The 20,139-nt window shown below is 57.5% G+C and overlaps 2 protein-coding genes across 2 annotated transcripts in view; both read right to left on the bottom strand.

The window, feature by feature from the left end:
* The window catches only part of GMEB2 (glucocorticoid modulatory element binding protein 2), a 28,176-nt gene extending 20,936 nt beyond the window's left edge, over positions 1-7,240 (bottom strand). Inside the window, exon 1 of the mRNA XM_036244089.1 lies at positions 7,210-7,240. The gene's annotated coding sequence lies outside the window, so the exon portion shown is untranslated. The remainder of the gene's footprint in view (positions 1-7,209) is intronic.
* Positions 7,241-9,541: 2,301 nt separating this feature from the next.
* Positions 9,542-19,902, bottom strand: STMN3 (stathmin 3). The gene is made up of 5 exons (XM_036246011.1): positions 19,816-19,902; positions 13,878-13,973; positions 13,202-13,377; positions 11,799-11,990; positions 9,542-11,400 (listed from the first exon to the last, which is right to left on the bottom strand). The coding sequence occupies exons 1-5, from the start codon at positions 19,832-19,834 to the stop codon at positions 11,341-11,343; spliced, it is 543 nt and encodes a 180-aa protein (XP_036101904.1). The 5' UTR covers positions 19,835-19,902; the 3' UTR covers positions 9,542-11,340.
* Between the last annotated feature and the right edge of the window lie 237 nt (positions 19,903-20,139).

Raw genomic sequence — 20,139 nt, 5'->3', positions numbered from 1 at the left:
CAGATGTAAAGGGCAAACACTGTAGGATTTCAGTGATAGGATTTCACTAACATGAATAGGAAGAAAAATTCTACAGATGGAAAGCAGAGCAGAGATTCCCAGGGACTTGGAGGAGCCAGTGTTTGATGGGGACAGTGTCAGTCTGGGAAGATGAGAATGTCCCGACAGTGACGGCGGCGCAGTAGTGTGAACGGCACTGACCTGTGCACTTAGAGATGATCACAATGGTCACTTTTACGTTGTGTGTGTTTTGCCACAATAAAAAACCCTTTTAGCCCTGGCCGGTTTGGCTCAGCAGTTAGAGGGTTGGCCCGCAGAGACCCGGGTTCGGTTCCCGCTAAGGGCATGTACCTCGGTTGCAGTTTGTCCCCGGCCCTGGTTGGGTCACGTGGGTGCCAACCACTCGATGTGTCCCTTTCACATCGATGTTTCTCTCTCTCTCTCTCCCTCCCTCCCTCCCACTCTATCTGAACAAAATATCGAAAAACAAAAAACCTTTTAAATGCTATTAGAACAGAATGTCTTATTAGGACAAGACACAGGCTAGAAAGTAAAGAATATAAAAACTTGCTAAAGAAGAAACTTTTTGAGAGCTCCATTTTTATCAAACTTATCAATGTGCACTGGATGGATGGGAACCACCCTGATGGGCACACATGGGCACCCACCCATGCCCAAGAGGGACAGGGCCCACACCCTGCTCTGTGCTACCAGCAAATTCATAGTAGCCCAGCCACCGCCAGAGTTCACTCTCCCCAATTCAGGGACCAATTATAAAACTTGGCCTCGGGCTCACGCGCGAGTAAATCACATGCAGGCACCATGTCTAGACTCAGACATTCTCATGAGTGTCTGCTGGAGGCCAACAGAAAGCCTCAGACCCACCCTCGCTACTCCGTCTTGGGCCGCGCAGGGCCTGTGGGCTCTGCTCCTTCCCAACCAGGGATGGGTCCCCAGACAAACCCTCAAGAAAGCCACAGGAGACGAACCACCAAAAAGAAAAAAGCTAGGAATTCCCTGACCACCCTTCTAAAATGACAGCAGTCTCATAAAATTTTTACCCCTGACCCAGAAATGCACAGAATGAAGAAATGTAGGTGCGCCCAGCCAGTGTGGCTCAGTGGCTGAGCGTCGACCCTGCACCAAGAGGTCACTGGTTCGATTCCCGGTCAGGGCACATGCCCAGGTTGTGGGCCTGATCCCCAGTGGGGGGCATGCCGGAGGCGGCCAGTCAATGTTCTCTCTCAGCGATGTTTCTCTCTCTCTCTCTCTCTCCCTCTCCCTTCCTCTTCTAAAATCAGTAGAGAAAAAAATATATGTTTTTAAAGAAATGTAGGTGATCTGAAGGGGGTGGTGGTTACATACTGCCAAGAAAGGCTGCATTCTTGTCAGAAAGCAAGAATTGGGGAGAAGCCCCCGTGCTCCCTGGCCTCTGTGGGGAGCAGTGAGTGGAGCCGGTGAGAAGATGGGCTATAGCGTGCCGGTCGGGGAGGTCGGGGTCAGAGCGGTCCATTTGGAAACACATACCGATTTCACTTCCGAGAACCCACTCCAAGGTGAGCACATGCAAACCGCAGCACTGACAACCAGGAGCTGGGACAAGGGCAGCCCCCTTCTCCCTTCAGGAAGGCACAGCAAATGCAGGACGGGAGGAAGGCAATATTAAAACATCAGGAAACAACCATATTTAAAAACCTCAGACGGGGAAAAAAAAACAAAAAACAAAAAACTCAGACGGTCCTCACAGATAGGAGAAGTTTCCTCTCTCCCAGGTTGAAACCTGACAGCAACCTAAGACTCGCCTACACAGGGTGGGGGGCTGCCAAGCGCCCGGTCCCCGGGGTCCCCAGGCTGTCTTCAGATGCTTTTCAGCCATAAAAGCTGCAACAATGAATCCACTGACGCGGACAGACACACTGCACATTTCTAAGTCTTGTTCTAGATTAAGGCTGTGAAATAAAGAGCTTTAAACAATCATGAATAAAAGTTCACTGTAAATTTTCACTTAAAATAATATTCATCGTGCCCTGGCCAGTTTGGCTCAGCAAGTGGAGCGTCAGCTCAGACCAGAGTCTCGGGTTTGATTCTGGTCAAGGGCACGTACCTCAGTTGCAGTTCGTTCCCTGGCCCTGGTCGGGGTCTTGCGGGAAGCAAACTAATCGATGTGTCTCTCTCACGTCGATGTTTCTCTCTCTCCCTCTCTCTCTTTCTCACCCTCTCCCACTCCGTCTGAAGGTAAATGGAAAAATATCGTTGGGTGAGGATTTAAAAAATAAATAATAATAATAATATTGACCACCCCAGCCAGGTAGCTCAGTTGGTTGGACATTGTCCTGTACACCAAAAGGTTGCAGGTTTGATTCCTGGTCAGGACACATACCTAGGATGCGGGTTCGATCCCTAGTTGGGGAGTATACAAGAGGCAATGGATTCATGTTTTTCTCTCTCCCTTCTTCTCTCTCTAAAATCAGTAAAAATACATCCTCATGTAGAGTTAAAATAATAACAATAACAATGTTGATCTGCGGTGCCAATTTCTCAGGGGTCAGCTATCTTACTGAGGTGCCTCTGCTTTCATTAAAGGGGGCTCTGCAGGGACCAGGGAAGTTATGCTTCAAACAGAAGCTGCAGAAAAGCAGGATTTCACCTCACAGGCAACTGTCCTCACTCAGATCTCAACGCTGCAGAGCACTGAGTCCTGCGACAGAGCGCACAGAACTGAAGCCCTGCCTCCAGTGGCAACTGTATCACAAAGTTGCTTCATGGAACATTGCTGGCATTTAGACACAGACCAAGCTCCAGCCTCCTCCGAGGTGAGCACCATCCTGTCTCCCCAGTCCCCTGGTATAAGGAGGAGACAAGGCCCATGCCCAGTTCTAGGCACAAAGCTTAGGTTCCTTACTAGTGGAAATTGAGCCCCAACTAATTTAGAGGTAAATAAGATAATGCAAACATATTTTTTAAGTAGCATGCTTGGGCATAAATATATAAAATAAGACAAAAATGTTGGTGTGTGGTCAGTTCCTCGGATTCAGATCTGGCTTTCCATGTCTTCTGAAAAACCACAAATATTTTCCTTTTGTGGCTAAAAAAGGGGGTCTACAGAAAGTAACCTCACAAGGTGATCTGATCACAAATCCCTAACTGGTGACAGTAGGTGGTCATGCACCAGGCCTACAACTTCTTTAGGTTTGTTCTTGCCTCAGGCCAGCCCCATCCACGGTTTCTGTGCATCTAGGTTCACACACCTTTAAAATGCCCCCTTGCGGACCCCTCCTTTTAATGCATGAACGCAAATCTTAACTATCCTGTAACCTGATCCCCGATCCCCATCCCCATCCTGGCCTGGCCTTCTCCCACCTCCACCTCATCTTCCTTCCATTCCCTCCTTAATTCCAAAGGCGGAAAAGAAGCTGCACACTGTCGTTATGGGAAGCGCTTTCCTGTCTGTTAAGATCTCGCTTCCAGGCATATCCTCTATTTGGTTCAAATAAATTATTATCAAAATCCTCTGCAGGTCTAGATGTTCCCTTGTGGACACGTGAATGAAAACACCACCAGAGACACAGCAGAGGGCGCACCAGGAACAAGCATGGTTTCTTTGATCCTCTCAGTGCTCCAAAGTTTTAATTAGTTGCCAACTTTTTCAAAGTTTACAAAGCTCACATTTCAAAATTTTAGATTTCCAGCTTCCTTGGAAAAAGTCAGGAGGAGGAGTCCCTCTAGTCCTGCCTTTCCCAGAGAATCTGGGCTTCTGCTTCCGGGTAGGGGGTGGGCACAGATGCACCAGCTCTGGTCTCAACCACATCCTCTCACACCCAGCCAGGGCCACACCCAACCAGGCTGCACCAAGCACCTACTTGTGCTGCCCCCAATACACAGGGATTTGTCTGTGGCTCTGAAAGACATTTGAGTCCCCTCCTTTTCCAGTCCAGGCATGAAGTGGCTGATTATTTTAAGGCCTAGGTTTGAATATGGTTTTTTGTTTTTTTTTTAATACATTCTTATTGATGTTTTAGAGAGAGAAGAAGGGAGAGAGAGAAACATCGAGATGAGAAACATCAATTGGCTGCCTCCTGCACGCCCCCTACTGGGGATGGAGCCCACAACCCAGGCATGGAACTGCAGTCCATGGGACCATGCTCAGTCCACTGAGCCACACCAGCCGGGCATCTTCTCATAGTGTCTTTTTAAGACACTTCCTTTGAAGAAATAATTTCTGAACAGGCAGCTGCTTAATTTGTTGTATTTGGGGTTTATGTAATCCTTTTGAATTTACCCTTAATAAGACTGACATACTGTGTTTGTGCACTTTTGATGGGAATGTAAACTGGTGCAACCACTATGGTAAGCTGTATAAAGTTTTCTCAAAAAATTAAAAATAGAACTACCACATGTCCCAATCATCCCACTTCTCAATATTATCTGAAGGAAATGAAATCAGACTCTGAGATGCCTGCACCCCCACACTCACCGGAGCACTATTCACAATAGCCAACGGATGGAAGCAACCCAAATGTCATTCGTGTATGACTGGATAAAACTGTGATATATCCATACAATGGAATATAAGTTAGCCTTAAAAAACGAAATGTTGCCCTGGCCAGTTTGGCTCAGCGGTTAGAGCGTCGGCCTGCGGTCTGGAGAGACCCGGGTTCGGTTGCAGTTTGTCCCCGGCCCTGGTTGGTCGTGTGGGTGGCAGCCACTCGATGTGTCCCTTCACGTCGATGTTTCTCTCTCTCTCTCCCTTCCTCTCTCTCCCTCCCACTCTATCTGTACAGAAAAATGGAAAAATGTCCTCGGGTGAGGATAAAAAAAAAAAAACCGAAATGTTGCCCTGGCCGGTTTGGCTCAGCGGTTGGAGCATTGGCCTGCAGACCAAAGAGTCCCAGGTTCGGTTCCCACTAGGGGCACGTACCAAAAAAAAAACAAAAAAAAAACCACACACAAAAAACGAAATGTTGTCTGGCTGGTATGGCTCAGTGGATTGAGCTGTACCCCATGGACTGAAAGGTCCTGGTTGGCCCTGGCCAGTTTGGCTCAGCGGTTAGAGCGTCGGCCTGTGGTCCGGAGAGACCCGGGTTCGGTTCCCGCTAAGGGCATGTACTTCGGTTGCAGTTTGTCCCCGGCCCTGGTTGGTCGTGCGGGTGGCAGCCACTCGATGTGTCCCTTCACATCGATGTTTCTCACTCTCTCTCCCTTCCTCTCTCTCCCTCCCATTCTATCTGTACAAAAAATGGAAAAATATCCTCGGGTGAGGATAAAAAAAAAAAAATAGTTGAAAGGTCCTGGTTGGATTCCGGGTCAGGGCACATCCCCGGGTTGTGGGCTCGATTCTCAGTAGGGGGTGTGCAGGCTAATCGATGTTTCTCTCTCATCCGTGTTCTCTCTCTCTCCTTTCCCCTCTCTAAAAAAATCAATACAAACATTTTTTTAAAAAAGGAAATGTTGCCATTTTAGCATGATTGACCTGGAGAACATTATGCTAAGTGAAATAAACCAGACACAGAAGGACAAATACATGATTCCATGGATACAAGCATCTAAAACAGTCCAACTAGAGAAGCAGAGTAGAATGGTGGTGGGGGTGATAGTCTGAAGTGTCAGCTGAACACAATGAGTAAATCCTAGAGACCTTTGGTGCAGTGCAGCCTATGGTTAACACCGCTGCATCATATACTTAAAAGTTTGCTAAGAGGTTAGATCTTAAGTGTTTTTATCACAAAATAATAAGAGGGCAGGTGGAAACTTTTGGAGGAGATGAACACCATTATGGGTATATTATGGTTTCGGATGTATACTTATCACCAAACTCAAGGTGTATACAACAATTACGTACAGTTTTTTATACGTCCAAAAAAAAGATGGAATTGAAAGTTGTATTTGAAGTGTCAGCAAAGAAACAGAACTGGTTCAATGGGAAAAGTCAACCAACTAAACAGATTATAAAGTTAACCAAGTATCAGCAGGTCATAACCAGCAATGGGCCCATGTGGGTACAGCTCCCACCCTGGGGGCCACGAGGACAAGGTTCCCACCGGGGGAGGAGGCCCCGCGTGGACAGAGCTCCCACCAGGGAAGGAGGCCCTGCGTGAACAAGGCTCTCACTTGGGGACCTGCGTGGACACAGTTCCCATCGGGGAAGGGGCCCGCGTGGACACAGCTCCCACCGGGGAGGAGGCCCCACGTGGACACGGCCCCACTGGGGAGGAGACCCCGTGTGAACAAGCCTCTCACTTGGGGACCCGTGTGGACACAGCTCCCACCGGGGAGGAGGCCCCACGAGGACACGGCTCCCACAGGGGGAGGGGGCCAGTGTGGACACGGCCTCACCGGGGAGGAGACCCCATGTGAACGAGCCTCTCACTTGGGGACCCATGTGGACACGGCTCCCACCAAGGAAGGGGCCTGCGTGAACATGACTCATACTGGGGGAGGGGACACGTGTGGACACAGCCCCCACCGGGGAGGAGACCCCGTGTGGACACGGCTCCCACGGGGTAAGAGGCCCCGCGTGGACACGGCTCCCACGGGGGGAGGGGACTCGCGTGGACACAGGCCCCCCGGGGAGGAGACCTCGCGTGGAGGGGGCCCCGCGTGGATACAGTCCCCACCGAGAAGACCCCGTGTGGACACGGCTCCCACGGGGGGAGGGGACTCGCGTGGACACAGGCCCCCCGGGGAGGAGACCTCGCGTGGAGGGGGCCCCGCGTGGATACAGTCCCCACCGAGAAGACCCCGTGTGGACACGGCTCCCACGGGGGGAGGGGACTCGCGTGGACACAACCCCCACCCCCCGGTGAACAAGACCCCGCGTAAACAAGATTCTCACTTGGGGACCCGCGTGGACACGGCCCCCACCGGGGAAGGCCCCGCGTGGACACGGCCCCCACCGGGGAAGGGGCCCGTGTGGACACGGCTCCCACCGGGGAAGGCCCCGCGTGGACACGGCCCCCACCCGGCCCGCGCCCACACCAACACCACCCCCTGCGCCCGCCGCCGCCACCTTCCGGCAAGATGGAGGCGGACGCCGCCGCCGACGCCGCCTGACGCGGGCCCGTGACGCCCGTGACGCCCGCCGCGCGCCACCGCCCCTCCCCCGCTCCCCTCCCCCCGCCGTAACGTCCTGACGCTCCGCAGGGACCCCTGACTGGACGGCGGCGCGCGGCGGAGCGAGAGGCCTCGCCGCGGGGGGCGGCGGGCGCTTACCTGGGCCGCGGCCGGGCCTGCGCGGGCGCCGGCGGGCGGGCGGACGGCAGGGGCGGGGGCGGCGGCGGCGGCGGCGGCCGCGGGTTCCGCTCCTTGTTAGGGATTCGGCGGCGGCGGCGGCGGCGGCGGCGGCAGCCCGGGAGCGCGCTTCCTAGTGACGCCGGCGGCGGGGCCGCGCACGCACGGGCAGGGGCGGCCCGGAGATTTATTTGGCGTTCGGCGGGGAGACGGGCGATGCCGAGAAATAAGGCCCAGCGGAGCCAGACGCGCGTGCGCGGCGGCATCTTCGCGGGAAGGCTCCTCCCGGGCCCCGCCCCTGCCCGCCGGCTCACCTGCGGGCGCCCACGCACCTGCCGGGCCCCGACAGGCCTCCTCCGTGGGCACGCGCGGGGGAGGAGTGCGTAGGGGGACTGTGCCGGGGCCGAGGGACGTGTGCGTGAGCAGTAAGCACCAGCAGCTCATCTCAGCGCGCGAGGGGCCGGGCCGGAGGGGCCGGAGGGGCCGGAGGGCCTGCCCTGCGTCCTTCGCTCCCCGGGCGCGGGCCCGCGTGGCCCTGCGGTGCCCTCCAGCGGCCTCCCGGACGGCCTGGGCGGTCTTGGGAAAGCGCCGTGCGCGGTCCCTGTAGGGTGAGCCCCGGCCCCTGGCAACACGTGCTCCTTTAGGTTTAATTAAAACCAAAATCCAGCTCCTCGGTTATACCTGAGTCACGTAAGACAGACGTGGGGTTAGGGACGCCTGAGACTCAAGGTCTGGACTGGAATAAAGCCCAGAACGTAACAATACGGGCATCGCTCCGCTCTCGTGGCGCTTTGGCTTGTGAGCCCGGGACAGGTGCAGTGGGGGCCCCAGGCTGGGGGTCAGGGACGCGACCTGCCCCTGGCTGGAGGACTTCCGGTGTCAGGCGCATCCTGGCTCGCTGGCCGCCGCGGGGAGACGGGCGGGGTGGAAGGTGGCGGGGTCCCGCGCCTGGAACAGGCAGGAAACATGGCTTGTGTGGGACCACGCCGTAAACCCGTGTTCATTCTTCAGCAGGAAGACCACTGAAGGCCATTTCCCGGAATGGGAAGTTTTCAAGCAAACTTCCTTTCAGTGATGTTATCATGAGATTTTCATTGTTTTCAATAATGTAGAGTGTATTCAAGCCAACGATGGGAAAAGTCTTTCTTTGTAAAGATTAAACCGCCGAGCCTATTATCAGAGCAGGTGTGCGTGGTCTAGGTCTTTCATTTGCCCAGCTTCCCTTGTCTTCAGCGTCTGGACACAAATGCCAATAAAACCAACAGAGAAGGCCCAGAGGGGCACTGGCAGCAGGGGTCTGTCTCCCTGAAGCCAGGTTGTTTTCATATACTTCAGCCATTCCAGGTTGGGGCGGGGGGTGGATTTTCATTGTTTTCCTTTTAAGATGTTATGCTAAAAGTGAGGGGTGTATCTTTTTTTTTTTTATCCTCACCCGAGGATATTTTTCCATTTTTTGTACAGATAGAGTGGGAGGGAGAGAGAGAAAGAAACATTGACATGAAGGGACACATCGAGTGGCTGCCACCCGCACGACCAACCAGGGCCGGGGACAAACTGCAACCGAAGTACGTGCCCTTAGCGGGTCTCTCCGGACCGCAGGCCGACGCTCTAACCGCTGAGCCAAACTGGCCAGGGCTCATTTTTAAGTAAAGTACAATTATTTTAAATTTCTGAGCCCTAATTCCTAATGTGATCATTGTCGATCTGTGTAACCCGCATAAACCAAGCTCTTGGAGGGGGGGTCCTCCATAAATTTTTAAGATTGTAAGGGGTCCCTGAAACCAAAACGTTGGTTTTCTTCTTTTTTTTAATCCTCACCCGAGGACATTTTTTCCATATTTTGTTCAAAAAATGGGAGGGAGAGAGAGAGAAACATCCACGTGAAAGGGACACATCGAGTGGTTGCCACCTGCACGACCCAACCAGGGCCGGGACAAACTGCAACCGAGGTACAAGCCCTTAGCGGGAACCGAACCCGGGTCTCTCTGGACCACAGGCTGATGCTCTAACCGCTGAGCCAAACTGGCCAGGGCAAAACGTTGGTTTTCTCAAAATTTCTAGTATATCCGTAACTTAGGTGACTGTGCAGCCTCTGAGGTGGTTCTTCTGGAGACACAGCAGGAAGGCTGGGCCCTGGGAAGAGCCGGGTGGCCTGTCTCCTCCCCCACCCCCACCGTCTCCCAGGATACCCAGTGGGAAAATGGGCTGTGTCATTTACACACTCATTTATTAAAATTGCCATCGTCACTAGAACTATTTCTAATTGTGGTCAAACCTGATAACCAGCTTCCGTGGGAGTTACAGCTGAGCGTTCTCCCGCTCCCTCACACAGGCCGTGGCCTCGCAGCCCAGTCCCCACCCCACAGACGCAGGACACACACTGGGACAGTGCCCCTGTTTCTTAAACACACAGGTTTTTCTTTGTCTTTAATTGTTCGTTTGATTTAGTTTTTAAGTTCACTTTCACTACGGGATGAGATGGGTGCATTTACACTAGGCTTCCGCGATGAGAGCTGCACGGCTAACAGAACCCAGCCCTCCGCTCCCTTTCCGCGTTCCTTCCGCGTCCCACCAGAGCTGCGGTGGGCACTGCTGGGTTCCACTCCGGCCAGAGGCTATCTTAGTGGGGACAGGGAGGGGGCGTGGGTCCCTACTTCCCCCTAAGTCCACAGGGGATCAGCATCCACCCCACTCCCTGGCTGGGCCGCCATTGGTTTCTGCAGGATGAAAGCTGGGCACTGGGGGCTGCAACCACCTGGTTTCTGAGGCGTGACTCTAGGTCCTGCAAGGACTTGTTGTCTGTCCCCTCATGCTCTCCACCAAGAGGACGGTCAGCAGGGACCCTGCCACCAGTACCCATCTGAGGGGTGGGACTGCCATGGAGAAGGGGAGGATGGTGGGTCAAAGACCGCACAATCCCCATGTCCAGGCCAGTGGCAGTCCTCAAAGGCCAGGCTGAGGGAGGGGAAGGAATCCAGTCCAGGAGGGTCTTGGTGGGAGAGGCCTAGAGCCAGACCTCCAACCTGTAGGCTGGCCAGAGGGAGGCACTGGCCAGGAATGCCAAGGATGGACCAGGTGGGGAGGAGGCTTGGGAACCCTGCCCCCTGCCCCCTGCTGTCTGCTAGGGGCTCCTGTGGCTGCCACTCCCATGGCTGGAGGAGAGCCTGACAGCCCCATGGCCAGGAGCATTGTGGGTGGGCATGGGAAGGGACCAAGACGCCAAAGGGCTCTAAGGACAGGTCTGCAAAGCTCCAGGGAGGAGAGGAGGGTGGGACAGCAGCTGGGCTTCCCCACCGGTGCTCTGCTGGAGGCTCTTGGAAGGAGGGCCAGCAGGGGTGACATGCTGCCCACAACCCTCTCTGCCACAGCAGCCTACTCTTGGGTCCCTGGTGGAAAAGCCCACTCCCCTGAAGACTCAGTCCAGATCACAGCCCATACCGCCGCCACTCCAGCCACAGGCAGTGACCAGTCTCCCAGGCCAGCCCAGGGTGTCCATCACAGGCCAGGTGGTCTCAGAGGGCCCCGTGCTATCACACTAACAGGTGCTGCAGCCTTCCCGCCCACAAAGGCCCACTGCACACATGCTCCTGGGGCTGGCCACCTTGGCAGGATGACCCGGCCCCACAGTGCCCGAGGTCCATCACGGTCTCACTCTTCCTCCTCCCCTCCTGTGCGGAGCTCCACCCCACCAGAGGGCCTGCAGGTGGTGGTGCTTTTGCTTGGAGGTGCCCTAAGTGATAAGGTGCTCACAGGACAACCCAACATAAGGACCCGAGTGTTCCTGCCACCACCCCTGGTCACCCTCATATCCACTAAGAGGACTGCCAAGAGGGGACCGAGCCACCACCCGGCCTGCTGCCCGAACTGAGTGAGGGACCCTGTGCCAGTGGCGCCCAGGGGGCTCCTCCAGGGAGAGCCTGTGGTCAGCGACTGCCACAGGACTGGACAGCTCAGAGTGCGGAAAGAGAAGCATGAAGCTGGGGGTGCGGGGGGACAGGAAAGGAGGAGCGGGAACAAGAGTTGCATCTAGACAGAGTTGAACAAAACAAAACCAAAACCCGAACATGTTCTTGTGTCGGCTCAGGATCCAGGCGCTGCGGCGTCCAAAGCCCCTTAGCCCGACATCTCCTCTCGCTGCTCCTTGTTCCTGCGCACCTCGGCCGCGTGCAGCTCCTGCGGGGACGAGGTGGGGGTGAGCGGGGCCCTGCTCTCCCTCCAGTCGCAGCAGCAGAGCTTCACCTCATCCTGGGCTGGCCCCAGGCAGGGCCCAGTCGGCGGGGACGCTGGAGATGCACGGGTCAGGGGCCCGCCAAAGAGGCTCCTTGGGGACGCCTGCCCCAAACCCAGAACAGCTCCTCCCTCTCCTAGCTCACATCCGGATACGCTTCCTCCAGAGCATTTCAAAAGTAACATGTACGTTGTTACTGCGTCATCGACTGCACCCCAGCAGGACCAGACCATGGCCCTCCCCATTCCTGTGCTGCTGGAGGCGCCCAAAAAATGCCGGGTGGGCTCATCCTGCTGACCCCACGCCGAGCCTGGGGGCCCGCCCTCCCCGCCCGGGCGCGCACCTTCTCGCGCAGCCGCTCGCGCAGCGCCGCCAGGTGCGCCTCGCGGATCTCCTTGCTGAGCTCCATCTTGTAGTTGAGCTTCTCCTCCGCCAGGCGGCTGAAGTTGTTGTTCTCCTCCAGCGCCTTGTGCAGCACCTCGCGCTCGTGCTCGCGCCGCTCCGCCAGCTGCTTCAGCACCTGCGCCTCCTGCGTCTGCACGGTGGGGCGGGGGCGAGGCTGCAGCCCGGGCCCCGCCCCCAGGACGCATCCCCACCGCGCCCCCGGCCCAGGCCCCGGCCCCCCGACTGCACCCAGGACCCTACCCGAGCCCCCAGCCGGGACACCCCACGCCCGCACCCTGGCCCCCCATGCTGCCGTCTGACCCTGCCCAGTGCCCATCACCCGGCCCAGTTGCCCTTTGGACACACGTCTTCGCGGAGCTGGGGCCCACACTGCCCTGCGTTTGGGAGGGTTTGCCTAACTTTCTGGACGAGAGCACTGAAAGCTTCGCGTGTCTGGGGACCCCTCAGCCCCTCACCCTGTTGGTCCGTCCCCATAGAGCTGCCCCTCCCTGCCAGGCTGAGGCAGCTCGGTCCCTCTCTGCGCTCCAAGCCCCGCGGTGCTCTGGGAGCAAAGGGAATCTAAACCGTGGGCTGGCACTGAGCTTTCTCGGCTCTTCCCCAAACCTCTGCCCACTGAGCACAAAGTAGCTGCTTGGTACAGGCCAGGTGCTGAGCTTTCTAAAATGCTGGTGGTGGTGGGCAGCTCCCCAGGGATGCTGGGGAGAGGGTGAGCTGGAGAGAGGAGCCTGGGGCTGTTGGCAACACAAAATCGGGCCCTGCTGGGGGAAGAGCTGCCTGGTGGTGCCCCAAGGAGAGCCGGAGGCTCCCAGGGGCAATTAGCATCCTCTGCCTCCTTCAGAAGGCCAGTCACCACTGGTTAACCCTGGAAAGTCCCCAGGCCTCCCTTCTCACTGGGACCTGCTGTAAGGGATATGGAGCCACTGCCCCCCCATGGGCTTGGGCACCAGGATGCACTCCGGAGAGCCATTCCTCTTCTACGTGTTTCAGTCTTGAAGGGGATGGTGTGAGGTGAAGGGGCGGGGAGGGGCCTGGAGCCCACCCCATTTTCCCAGAGGCCCTCTGAGCTCCCAGCAGGTCTAGGTTTGCGGCCCCCAGCACAGGGAGGCCCTTCCTTCTCATTCCCAGGTATGGTCCTGGGACATGAGGCTGGACTGCCATTGGGAACCCTTCCTTCTCCTTGTCCCATTCTGATCTCTCAGGGGGAGGTCCAGGAAACCATGAGACTTTCCACCCCAGGTCAACAGCCAAGCAGGGGCTTGGAGCACCCTGCACGTGGGGACTGTGTCCACGGCCGGTGAGACCTCCTGGCTACCTTCACCAGGACAAAGGTGGGGTTCTTACCTTCCTCCGCTCCTCAGCTGCCTCCAGCCGCTTCTGCAGCTCCTCCAGGGAGGTGTCCTTCCTCTTGGGGGGGGAGGAGAGCACAGGGCTCTCGGGCGACAGGTCAGAAGGGGACTTGAGGATGACCTCGAAACTCTGGCCAGAGGCCCTCTTATCCAGCTGTTTCACCTCCATGTCTGCAGGGCAAGACCAGACAAGGGGCTTCAGAAGGGCCAGCCAAGGAGGTGTGGGCAGAGGGGCCAGTTCCCAGCACGCATCCAAATCAAGGCTTTGCCCTGGCCAGTTTGTTCAGTGGTTAGAGCATCGGCCTACAGACCAGAGCGTCATGGGTTTGATTCCCAGTCAAGGGCACGTACCTTGGGTGTGGTTCCATCCTCGGCCCTGGTTGGGGGTCGTGTGGGAGGCAACCAATCCATGTGTCTCTCTCACATCAATGTTTCTCTCTCTCCCTCCCTCCTTTCTACTCTCTCTAGAAGTCAATGAAAAAAATCGTTGGGTGAGGATTAAAAAATAATAATCATAATAAATCAAGGCCTGAATGGGGGGGTGGGTGGCTGCTCATGGAGGACCTGAAGGCCTGAGCCCCTATACTGGCCCCTTTCCCAAACTTCCCTCTTTAGAAGCCAGCCAAGCTAGGGGGTCAAAAGGCCATGGGAGAGGCAGGAGGCACACTTACCCCCATACTGGTAGATGGTGTTGGGGTGCGGCTGTGAGTAGAAGCAGGAGCAGATGAGCGACAGCACGGACAGCTCCTTCATCTTCTCCTTGTAGGCTGTGGGCGAGAGGCTGGGGTGAGCAGCCCCCCTCACCTACCCCCCTGTTTCTCCCCGGGGCTCCTCCCTCCAGCCCATCTCTCTGGGAGCCTCTCTGCTCCCACATCTCTGACTCTCTGCATCTCTTCTCTCCCTCTCCACCCTCCCGGTGTTGAAGGTCTTTCCCTGGGCATGCCTCCCTGTGGGTCACCCTGCATTGTTCTTTCTGCTCCTGTCTCTCAGCCCTGTCTGTCTGACTCTTCTGCATTGCTATGTCTCTGTTCATCCCTCTGTCTGTCACTATCTCTCGTCATATCATTCTGTGTCGGTGATTCCTTGTCACTGTGTATCTTGCCAACTCTCGTTCTTTCTGCCCCCCCCCCATGTACTTCCCCCTCTCAGAGCTCACTCCCTGGGGCAGACCATTTTAGCCGCTCAGGACTGGGCTGGCACCGGAGTGGAGCTTCTGCAGGTGGCGCTGCCTTGAGCTGTACATTTGGGTGAAGTCCTCAGACCCCCTATCTCCACCCCCTCCATTTACCCTGACAGTAGTGTGGTCACCCCGTTAAACCCTGCCTTCACCAGACGCACTAAGGCCAAAGGGGGAGCTGTCCGTTCAGCACCACAGTCTCTCTTACAGCTTTGCAGACCCAGTGCCCAGGGCCAGTGTTGCCACAGCCCAGACAGAAAAGGAGATGAGCCTGGATGCTGAGGCCCTGAGCCCGGTTGGGGGAAGGGAAGATGCCCACACTCAGAATGGAAATAACTGAGCCATTCGTGGTGTATCCATGGCAAGCCAGGCCTCAGAGTAGACACATTGGTCCAGCGTCTCACTAGGGCTAACAATCCTGCAATCCCAACACTGTCACCCCGACTCAACCAGGATGACACTGGGCCCCCGTGGCTGGGTGGCTTGCTCCGAGCTCCTTGAGTACAACCCCAGCTGTGGAGTTCTTTCCACGGCTCCAGCAGGTCCCACAGTCGAGGAGGCTCAGAGACCCATGTGCCACCAGAGAGACACTGCAGGCAGAGGGGACCTGGCTCCCAGGAGGGGGAAGGCAGGCACATCACCTACATTGTTCTTCCAAGGGGCACGCAGAACGTGGACGCGTGTTCAGGTGGATGGGAAATGTTCTGATCAAATTTCACACAAGATGTTCTCAGACTGAGCTAATATGAAATTGAGGAGTGCGTTGGTGTCAAAACAGGGCACAGGACGGAAACAACTGGGAACAGCTCCTGGGGAGCAGGGCCCTCCCCCAGCCAGCACCAAGAATGAGGCTGCTTGACCGAAATATCTTGAGGGCTCAGACTCTGCTGGAGAGAGCCCGAGAGGCTGTGAAGAGAGCACAGGACTCCTGGACAAGCAGCACGGAGAGCCTTCGGGGGCTTGGAGGGGTGCAGGGCAAACACACATCCCACTCGTTGGTTCCAGGAAGCTGGAGGGAGGTGGAGTGCAGCGGGGGGGGGGGGGCTCAAAGAGGATTTTGGCCTGGCTTGTCAGTTTTATTTCTTTACAAGCAGAATCTACTCATGTATCCCTGGCATTGTTAAAAGTTGATTTCAAAGAGGAGGTAGAAGGGTACATCACAGCGCATGTGGCCAGGCAGGGCCAGGAGAGGCCAGCGAGCAGCCACCCCTATGCTCAGAAGGGAAGGGGGAGGGTTCTGCACCAGGAGGCACCCCTGAATCCTGAGAGAGGACAGGCCAGAGAGGGTTCTGTCTAACCTAATAGCACCTGACACCGTCGCCCATGCTGGCCTTTCGGAACCTCTGAGTGGGTGTAGGGCAGAAGCCAAGATCCCAGGGCCTCACAGCTGCTCTGGCTGCTCTTTGCCTTGAGCCTGAAATTTTCCCAGGAAAAGGAGCTGCGGGTTCACTGCAGAGGAACACGTCCACGGACAATGCCAGTGGGGCTTCCTTCCAGGTCACTGCACCCCAGCATGGGAGAAGGCTGGCAGCAATTCAGGGAGCAGGATGGGGAGCATGGGCAGGTGAGCTCTGCACTGTCAGGAGAGAGAGGAGAGGGCCTGGGGCTGGAGACTGAGGTCGGAGCTCTCATAGGTCACAGCTGTGCCCGGCGGACAAGCGTCCACCTGGGAAATGAGGGACGGTGTCCTGCAGCTGTGAACAGGGACGCAAGTCAGCATCTGATGGTCATGGAGATCCCCCAGGTTGGTTTATCCCGGTCCTTTCCAGAACACTGGTCCTCATGAAGCTGAGTGGGAAGGAGCTTGAGAGCGAGGCCTGCTCTGTGGCCTGGCTGCATGTCGAGGGGACTGGCCGGCAGGTGGGGAATTAGAGAAAGAGGCCGGCTCGGCCTCATGCAAGACAAGAGGTAACACCTATATGTTCAGAGCTGGAGGGGCTTACAGGTCATGTCTCACTGCAGAGGGAAGAGATGGAGACCCAGACCCATCCAGGTCCTCTCCACAAACATAGGTCAAGCCAGGGAGCCCCTCTAGGGCCTCAAGGCACACCCTGCCTTTTCCCCCCTTTGCCAGCACCCTTCTCTTCCTTCCCCATCCCTGGCCTCAGAAGTTTTTACAAACAAACCTCTGCCATGACCTGGATTAACTCCGTCTCCCTCTTCCTTTTCACCTTAAATAAATATGCAAAAATGCATGCTGCGCTTTGGATGATTAGATGCTAGATGAGCCAGAGTTAGAAGGCACCAGATCAGCCTTCAGCCACATGGGAACAACAATACCAGCACCCATGGTGTGGGTGCATCACACCCGTCCTCCCAACTGACCCTCAAGACCAGCCAGCCCAGGCAGACACCGCTATCAACCTCGCTTGTGGAGAAAGGACGCTCAGAGAGGCCAACGGCCCACCCAAGGTCACACAGCATGCCAGGATGGGAGCCTGGTCACAAGTCCAGGCCTCTGAAGTCACTTTCCTGTTGGCAGCCTCATGGGGACAGAGGTCCATCCAGAACTGGGAGGGCAAGGAGCCACAGATGCCCACTAACCCCTAGAAGGGCCCTGGGGGTTGCTGCTGACTGCTCCCCAGCAGGTGGAACTTCTTGCCGCCCAGTCTGCCACTCTGTCACATGTCAGAGTTGCCCCCAACAGTGCCAGGAGCCCAGCATGGGGGAAACATGTGGTCACATCTCCTTTCTCTGGGCAGGAAATTGGTAAATGTAGCCATAACAAGCACGCTGCTCGGCATGGCCAGGGCACTCTCCTCTTGCCAGGCCTCAGGCCAAGCGCCTGTCCTGAAATAATTCATTTGACCCTCAGAACAAGCCTAGGGGGTGCCTGGATCCCCTCTCCCCCATCCAGATAGGGAAATAAAGGCCCCGAGTTCAGTAGCAGAAGAAAGGCCTCGCGGCAGGTGCAAGAGCCCACGGCACAGAATGAGCAAGTCTACCAAAGCCCGAGAGAGCTGTGTGCCTGACATGGACACCGAGGGGCTCCGCGTCTTCCCAAGCAAGTGCGAAGCCATCGCGAGAGTGGCGGGAGCTTTAGGTCTACATAGAAAGAGAAAGCAACACTCAGTCTTGTGGTGGCTATGGAGCCACAGCAAATGAGACTCCACCGCAGTCACCAAGACCCGACAAACCACCAGTGAGTGTGAGCAGACTGGCTGCCACCACACAGGAGGCTGGCGGCTGCTCCGGTCAAGGTGTCTTTAACAGAGAAGCTATAGCTGGAGTCCACGTAATCCGACTGTGGCCCTGTAGCCTCGTCTGGGCCAGGCCGCTAGGCTACTCAGCGCTGATGGCTGGAGAAGCTGGGAGCACAGACTGTGCACCTGCAGCTCCCCTCTGTCAAGGGCAGCACTGATGGCAAGACAGGAAAAGCCCAGCCCCGGGTGCCATCAGCCAGGGGGAAGTTCCCCAGCTGGCACTGTGGCTTGTGTTTGGGGTGGTGGCCGCACTGGACCAACTGCACTTATGGTTTCCCTTTGGACAACAATGGAAACTCTGACACCCAGAAAAATCATGGGACCAAGCAAGGGTCAGCAGTGCCCCAACATCTGGCAAAGAAGAAAGAGCTGGCTCAGTGGTTGAGCATCAGCCCATGCACCCAGTGGTCGCTGGTTCGATTCCCAGTCAGGACACACGCCCAGGTTGTGGGCCCAATCCCTAGTGGAGGGCATGCAGGAGGTGGCCCATTGATGTTCTCTCTCATCCATGTTTCTATCTCTCCCTCCCTCTCCCTTCCTCTCTCTCTCTAAAATCAACAAAGGGAAATTTTTTTTTTTTTAAAGAGAGAAAGAAAGAGCTGGTGCCAGGGACTCTGAAGTCAGAGGGTGTCTGTGCCCAGCTCTGATGGCCGTCACAGGTGCAGTTTTGGCTGTGTCCTTCCCTGCCTAATGTCAGTCTGCTCATCTGTTAGACGGATGGCAGGAATGAGGCCTGTTGAACAGGGTTTTCACTGCCGGGGTGAACGAGAGAAAAATCTGAGCAGGGCTCCCCACAAGTGGCTGCCCATTGCTCTTCAGCTCAGGCACAGGTAGTGACAAGGACCCACAGTCCCTCCTCAGTGTGGGACAGGGCAGCACTCTGGCCACGGAAAAGACAGAGCCACCTTCTGTCACTGGAGGAGGGTCTCTCTCTGCCCAAAGCTGGTCCCAATGTCTGTGAAAGTCAGCGAGAGGGCAGCAGGGAAGATGCCCAGATGGACCAGACCCCCAGGCGATGTTGGAAGACTGTGGTTAGTGCAGCTGCACGTGTCTCTCCCCACCCCCGCCCCCCGCAGGTGCAGGAGTCACCTGGGGCCTGGAATCCACGGGGCCTGAGGGGCGGGGTCAAGGTGGGGGGCACACGTGGGTGGGCGGGGCTAAGGAAAGGAGGCCTCGGACCTCGGCCCGCAGGGCGGAGGTAAGGGTGGGCGGGAGTGCGGTTCCTGGTCCGAAGGGAGAGGGGGCGGGGCGCCTGTCCCTGCTGTCCGGACCCCGAGTGCAAAGATAAAGCTGGTCTTGGGGCGCCTGGACGGAGCATACGGCTCCTGAGTGGAGTGAGCCCCGCTTCCTCGCCCCTCCGCCGAGCTCCGCGCTGGGCGTGGGCCAGAAAGGCGCGGCTCGCTGCCCTGGAAGGCAGTGGTCCGCAGCCCGGAAGGCGGCGGCTGGGGAGGGAGGCGCAGACCACCATCCAAGGAAACGGCAGCCCCTCCCCCGTCCAAGCCCCGCTGCGCAAAGGGCGGTGGCTTTTTCGACCAGAGCGGGTGGCATCGTGTCGCAGAGGGTGGTCCCCGAGCTCTCAGCGCGCGGGGGGAGGGGGCAGCGATGAGAGGTGCGAGCGCCGCTCCGCTGGGTCCCAGCTCGGGTCTCCATCCCCGTCCTTGCTCAGCACCCACTCCAGCCTTCCGGGGTGCTCCACTGGCGCGGGGCGGGTTCGCCCGGCCACTCCTGCACGGGGGCTCCCACAAAGGATCCCACCCTCTCCCTCCCCCACCCCCGGCCTTTTGCGAAGGCGCATTCCGACCAGGGTCTGCGGTCGCCGGGCGCCTCAGGGGACCCTGTCCGCACCCGCAAGCGCACTCACCCGGGTCACGGGCCCGCGCCCCAACCCTGGGATCCAGCCTGCCGCAGTCGCGCTAGGCCTGATTCCGCGGAGCCCGAAGGGGCAATGCGCCCCGGTGCCGGACGCCCCCACCCAGGGCGCTCCCCGGAGCCACGCCCGCCAGGCCCGCTCCGCAATTCCCGCCTTTGGGGCACCGGGTCGTCCCAACCCGGCATCCACGAACCCCGGCTCCTGAGGGTTCGGCCCGGTCGCGCCCTGCGTCCTTGCGGTGCGCAGGTCCCCGATGGGAAAATAGAGTCCACAACTGGCCCCAGCATCGGGCGAGGCCAGACAATGGCCTCTGCTGAGACCTGCCGAGGCCCCGGGAAGCCCGCGGCTACGACGCCTACCGGACACGGTGCTGGCCATGGTGCTGGAGGCGGCGGGGCTGCAGAGGCCGGAGAGGCGCGGGCGGCGGCTGGAGCTGCAGTCGGCGAATGCTGCAGTGCCAGGGAGGGGAGGGAGCGAGGGAGGGGGGAGGCGGCGCGGCGAGGGGGGGTGGGGTAGAGAGAGCGAGAGGGAGCGAGGAAGAGAGCGAGCGAAAGAGCGAGCGCGAGCGCCTGGCTGTGGCAGGGGCTGCAGGCGGCAGAGGAAGAGAGCTGGAGAGAGGGGAGGAGGGAGGAGTGGAGAGAGGGGAGGAGGAAGGGGAGAGACCAACCTGGAACGCAGGGCTG

Source organism: Molossus molossus, unplaced genomic scaffold (assembly GCF_014108415.1).
Source record: "Molossus molossus isolate mMolMol1 unplaced genomic scaffold, mMolMol1.p scaffold_m16_p_6, whole genome shotgun sequence".
NCBI classification, from domain to species: domain Eukaryota; kingdom Metazoa; phylum Chordata; class Mammalia; order Chiroptera; family Molossidae; genus Molossus; species Molossus molossus.
This window is presented reverse-complemented; position numbering and strand designations above follow the sequence as displayed.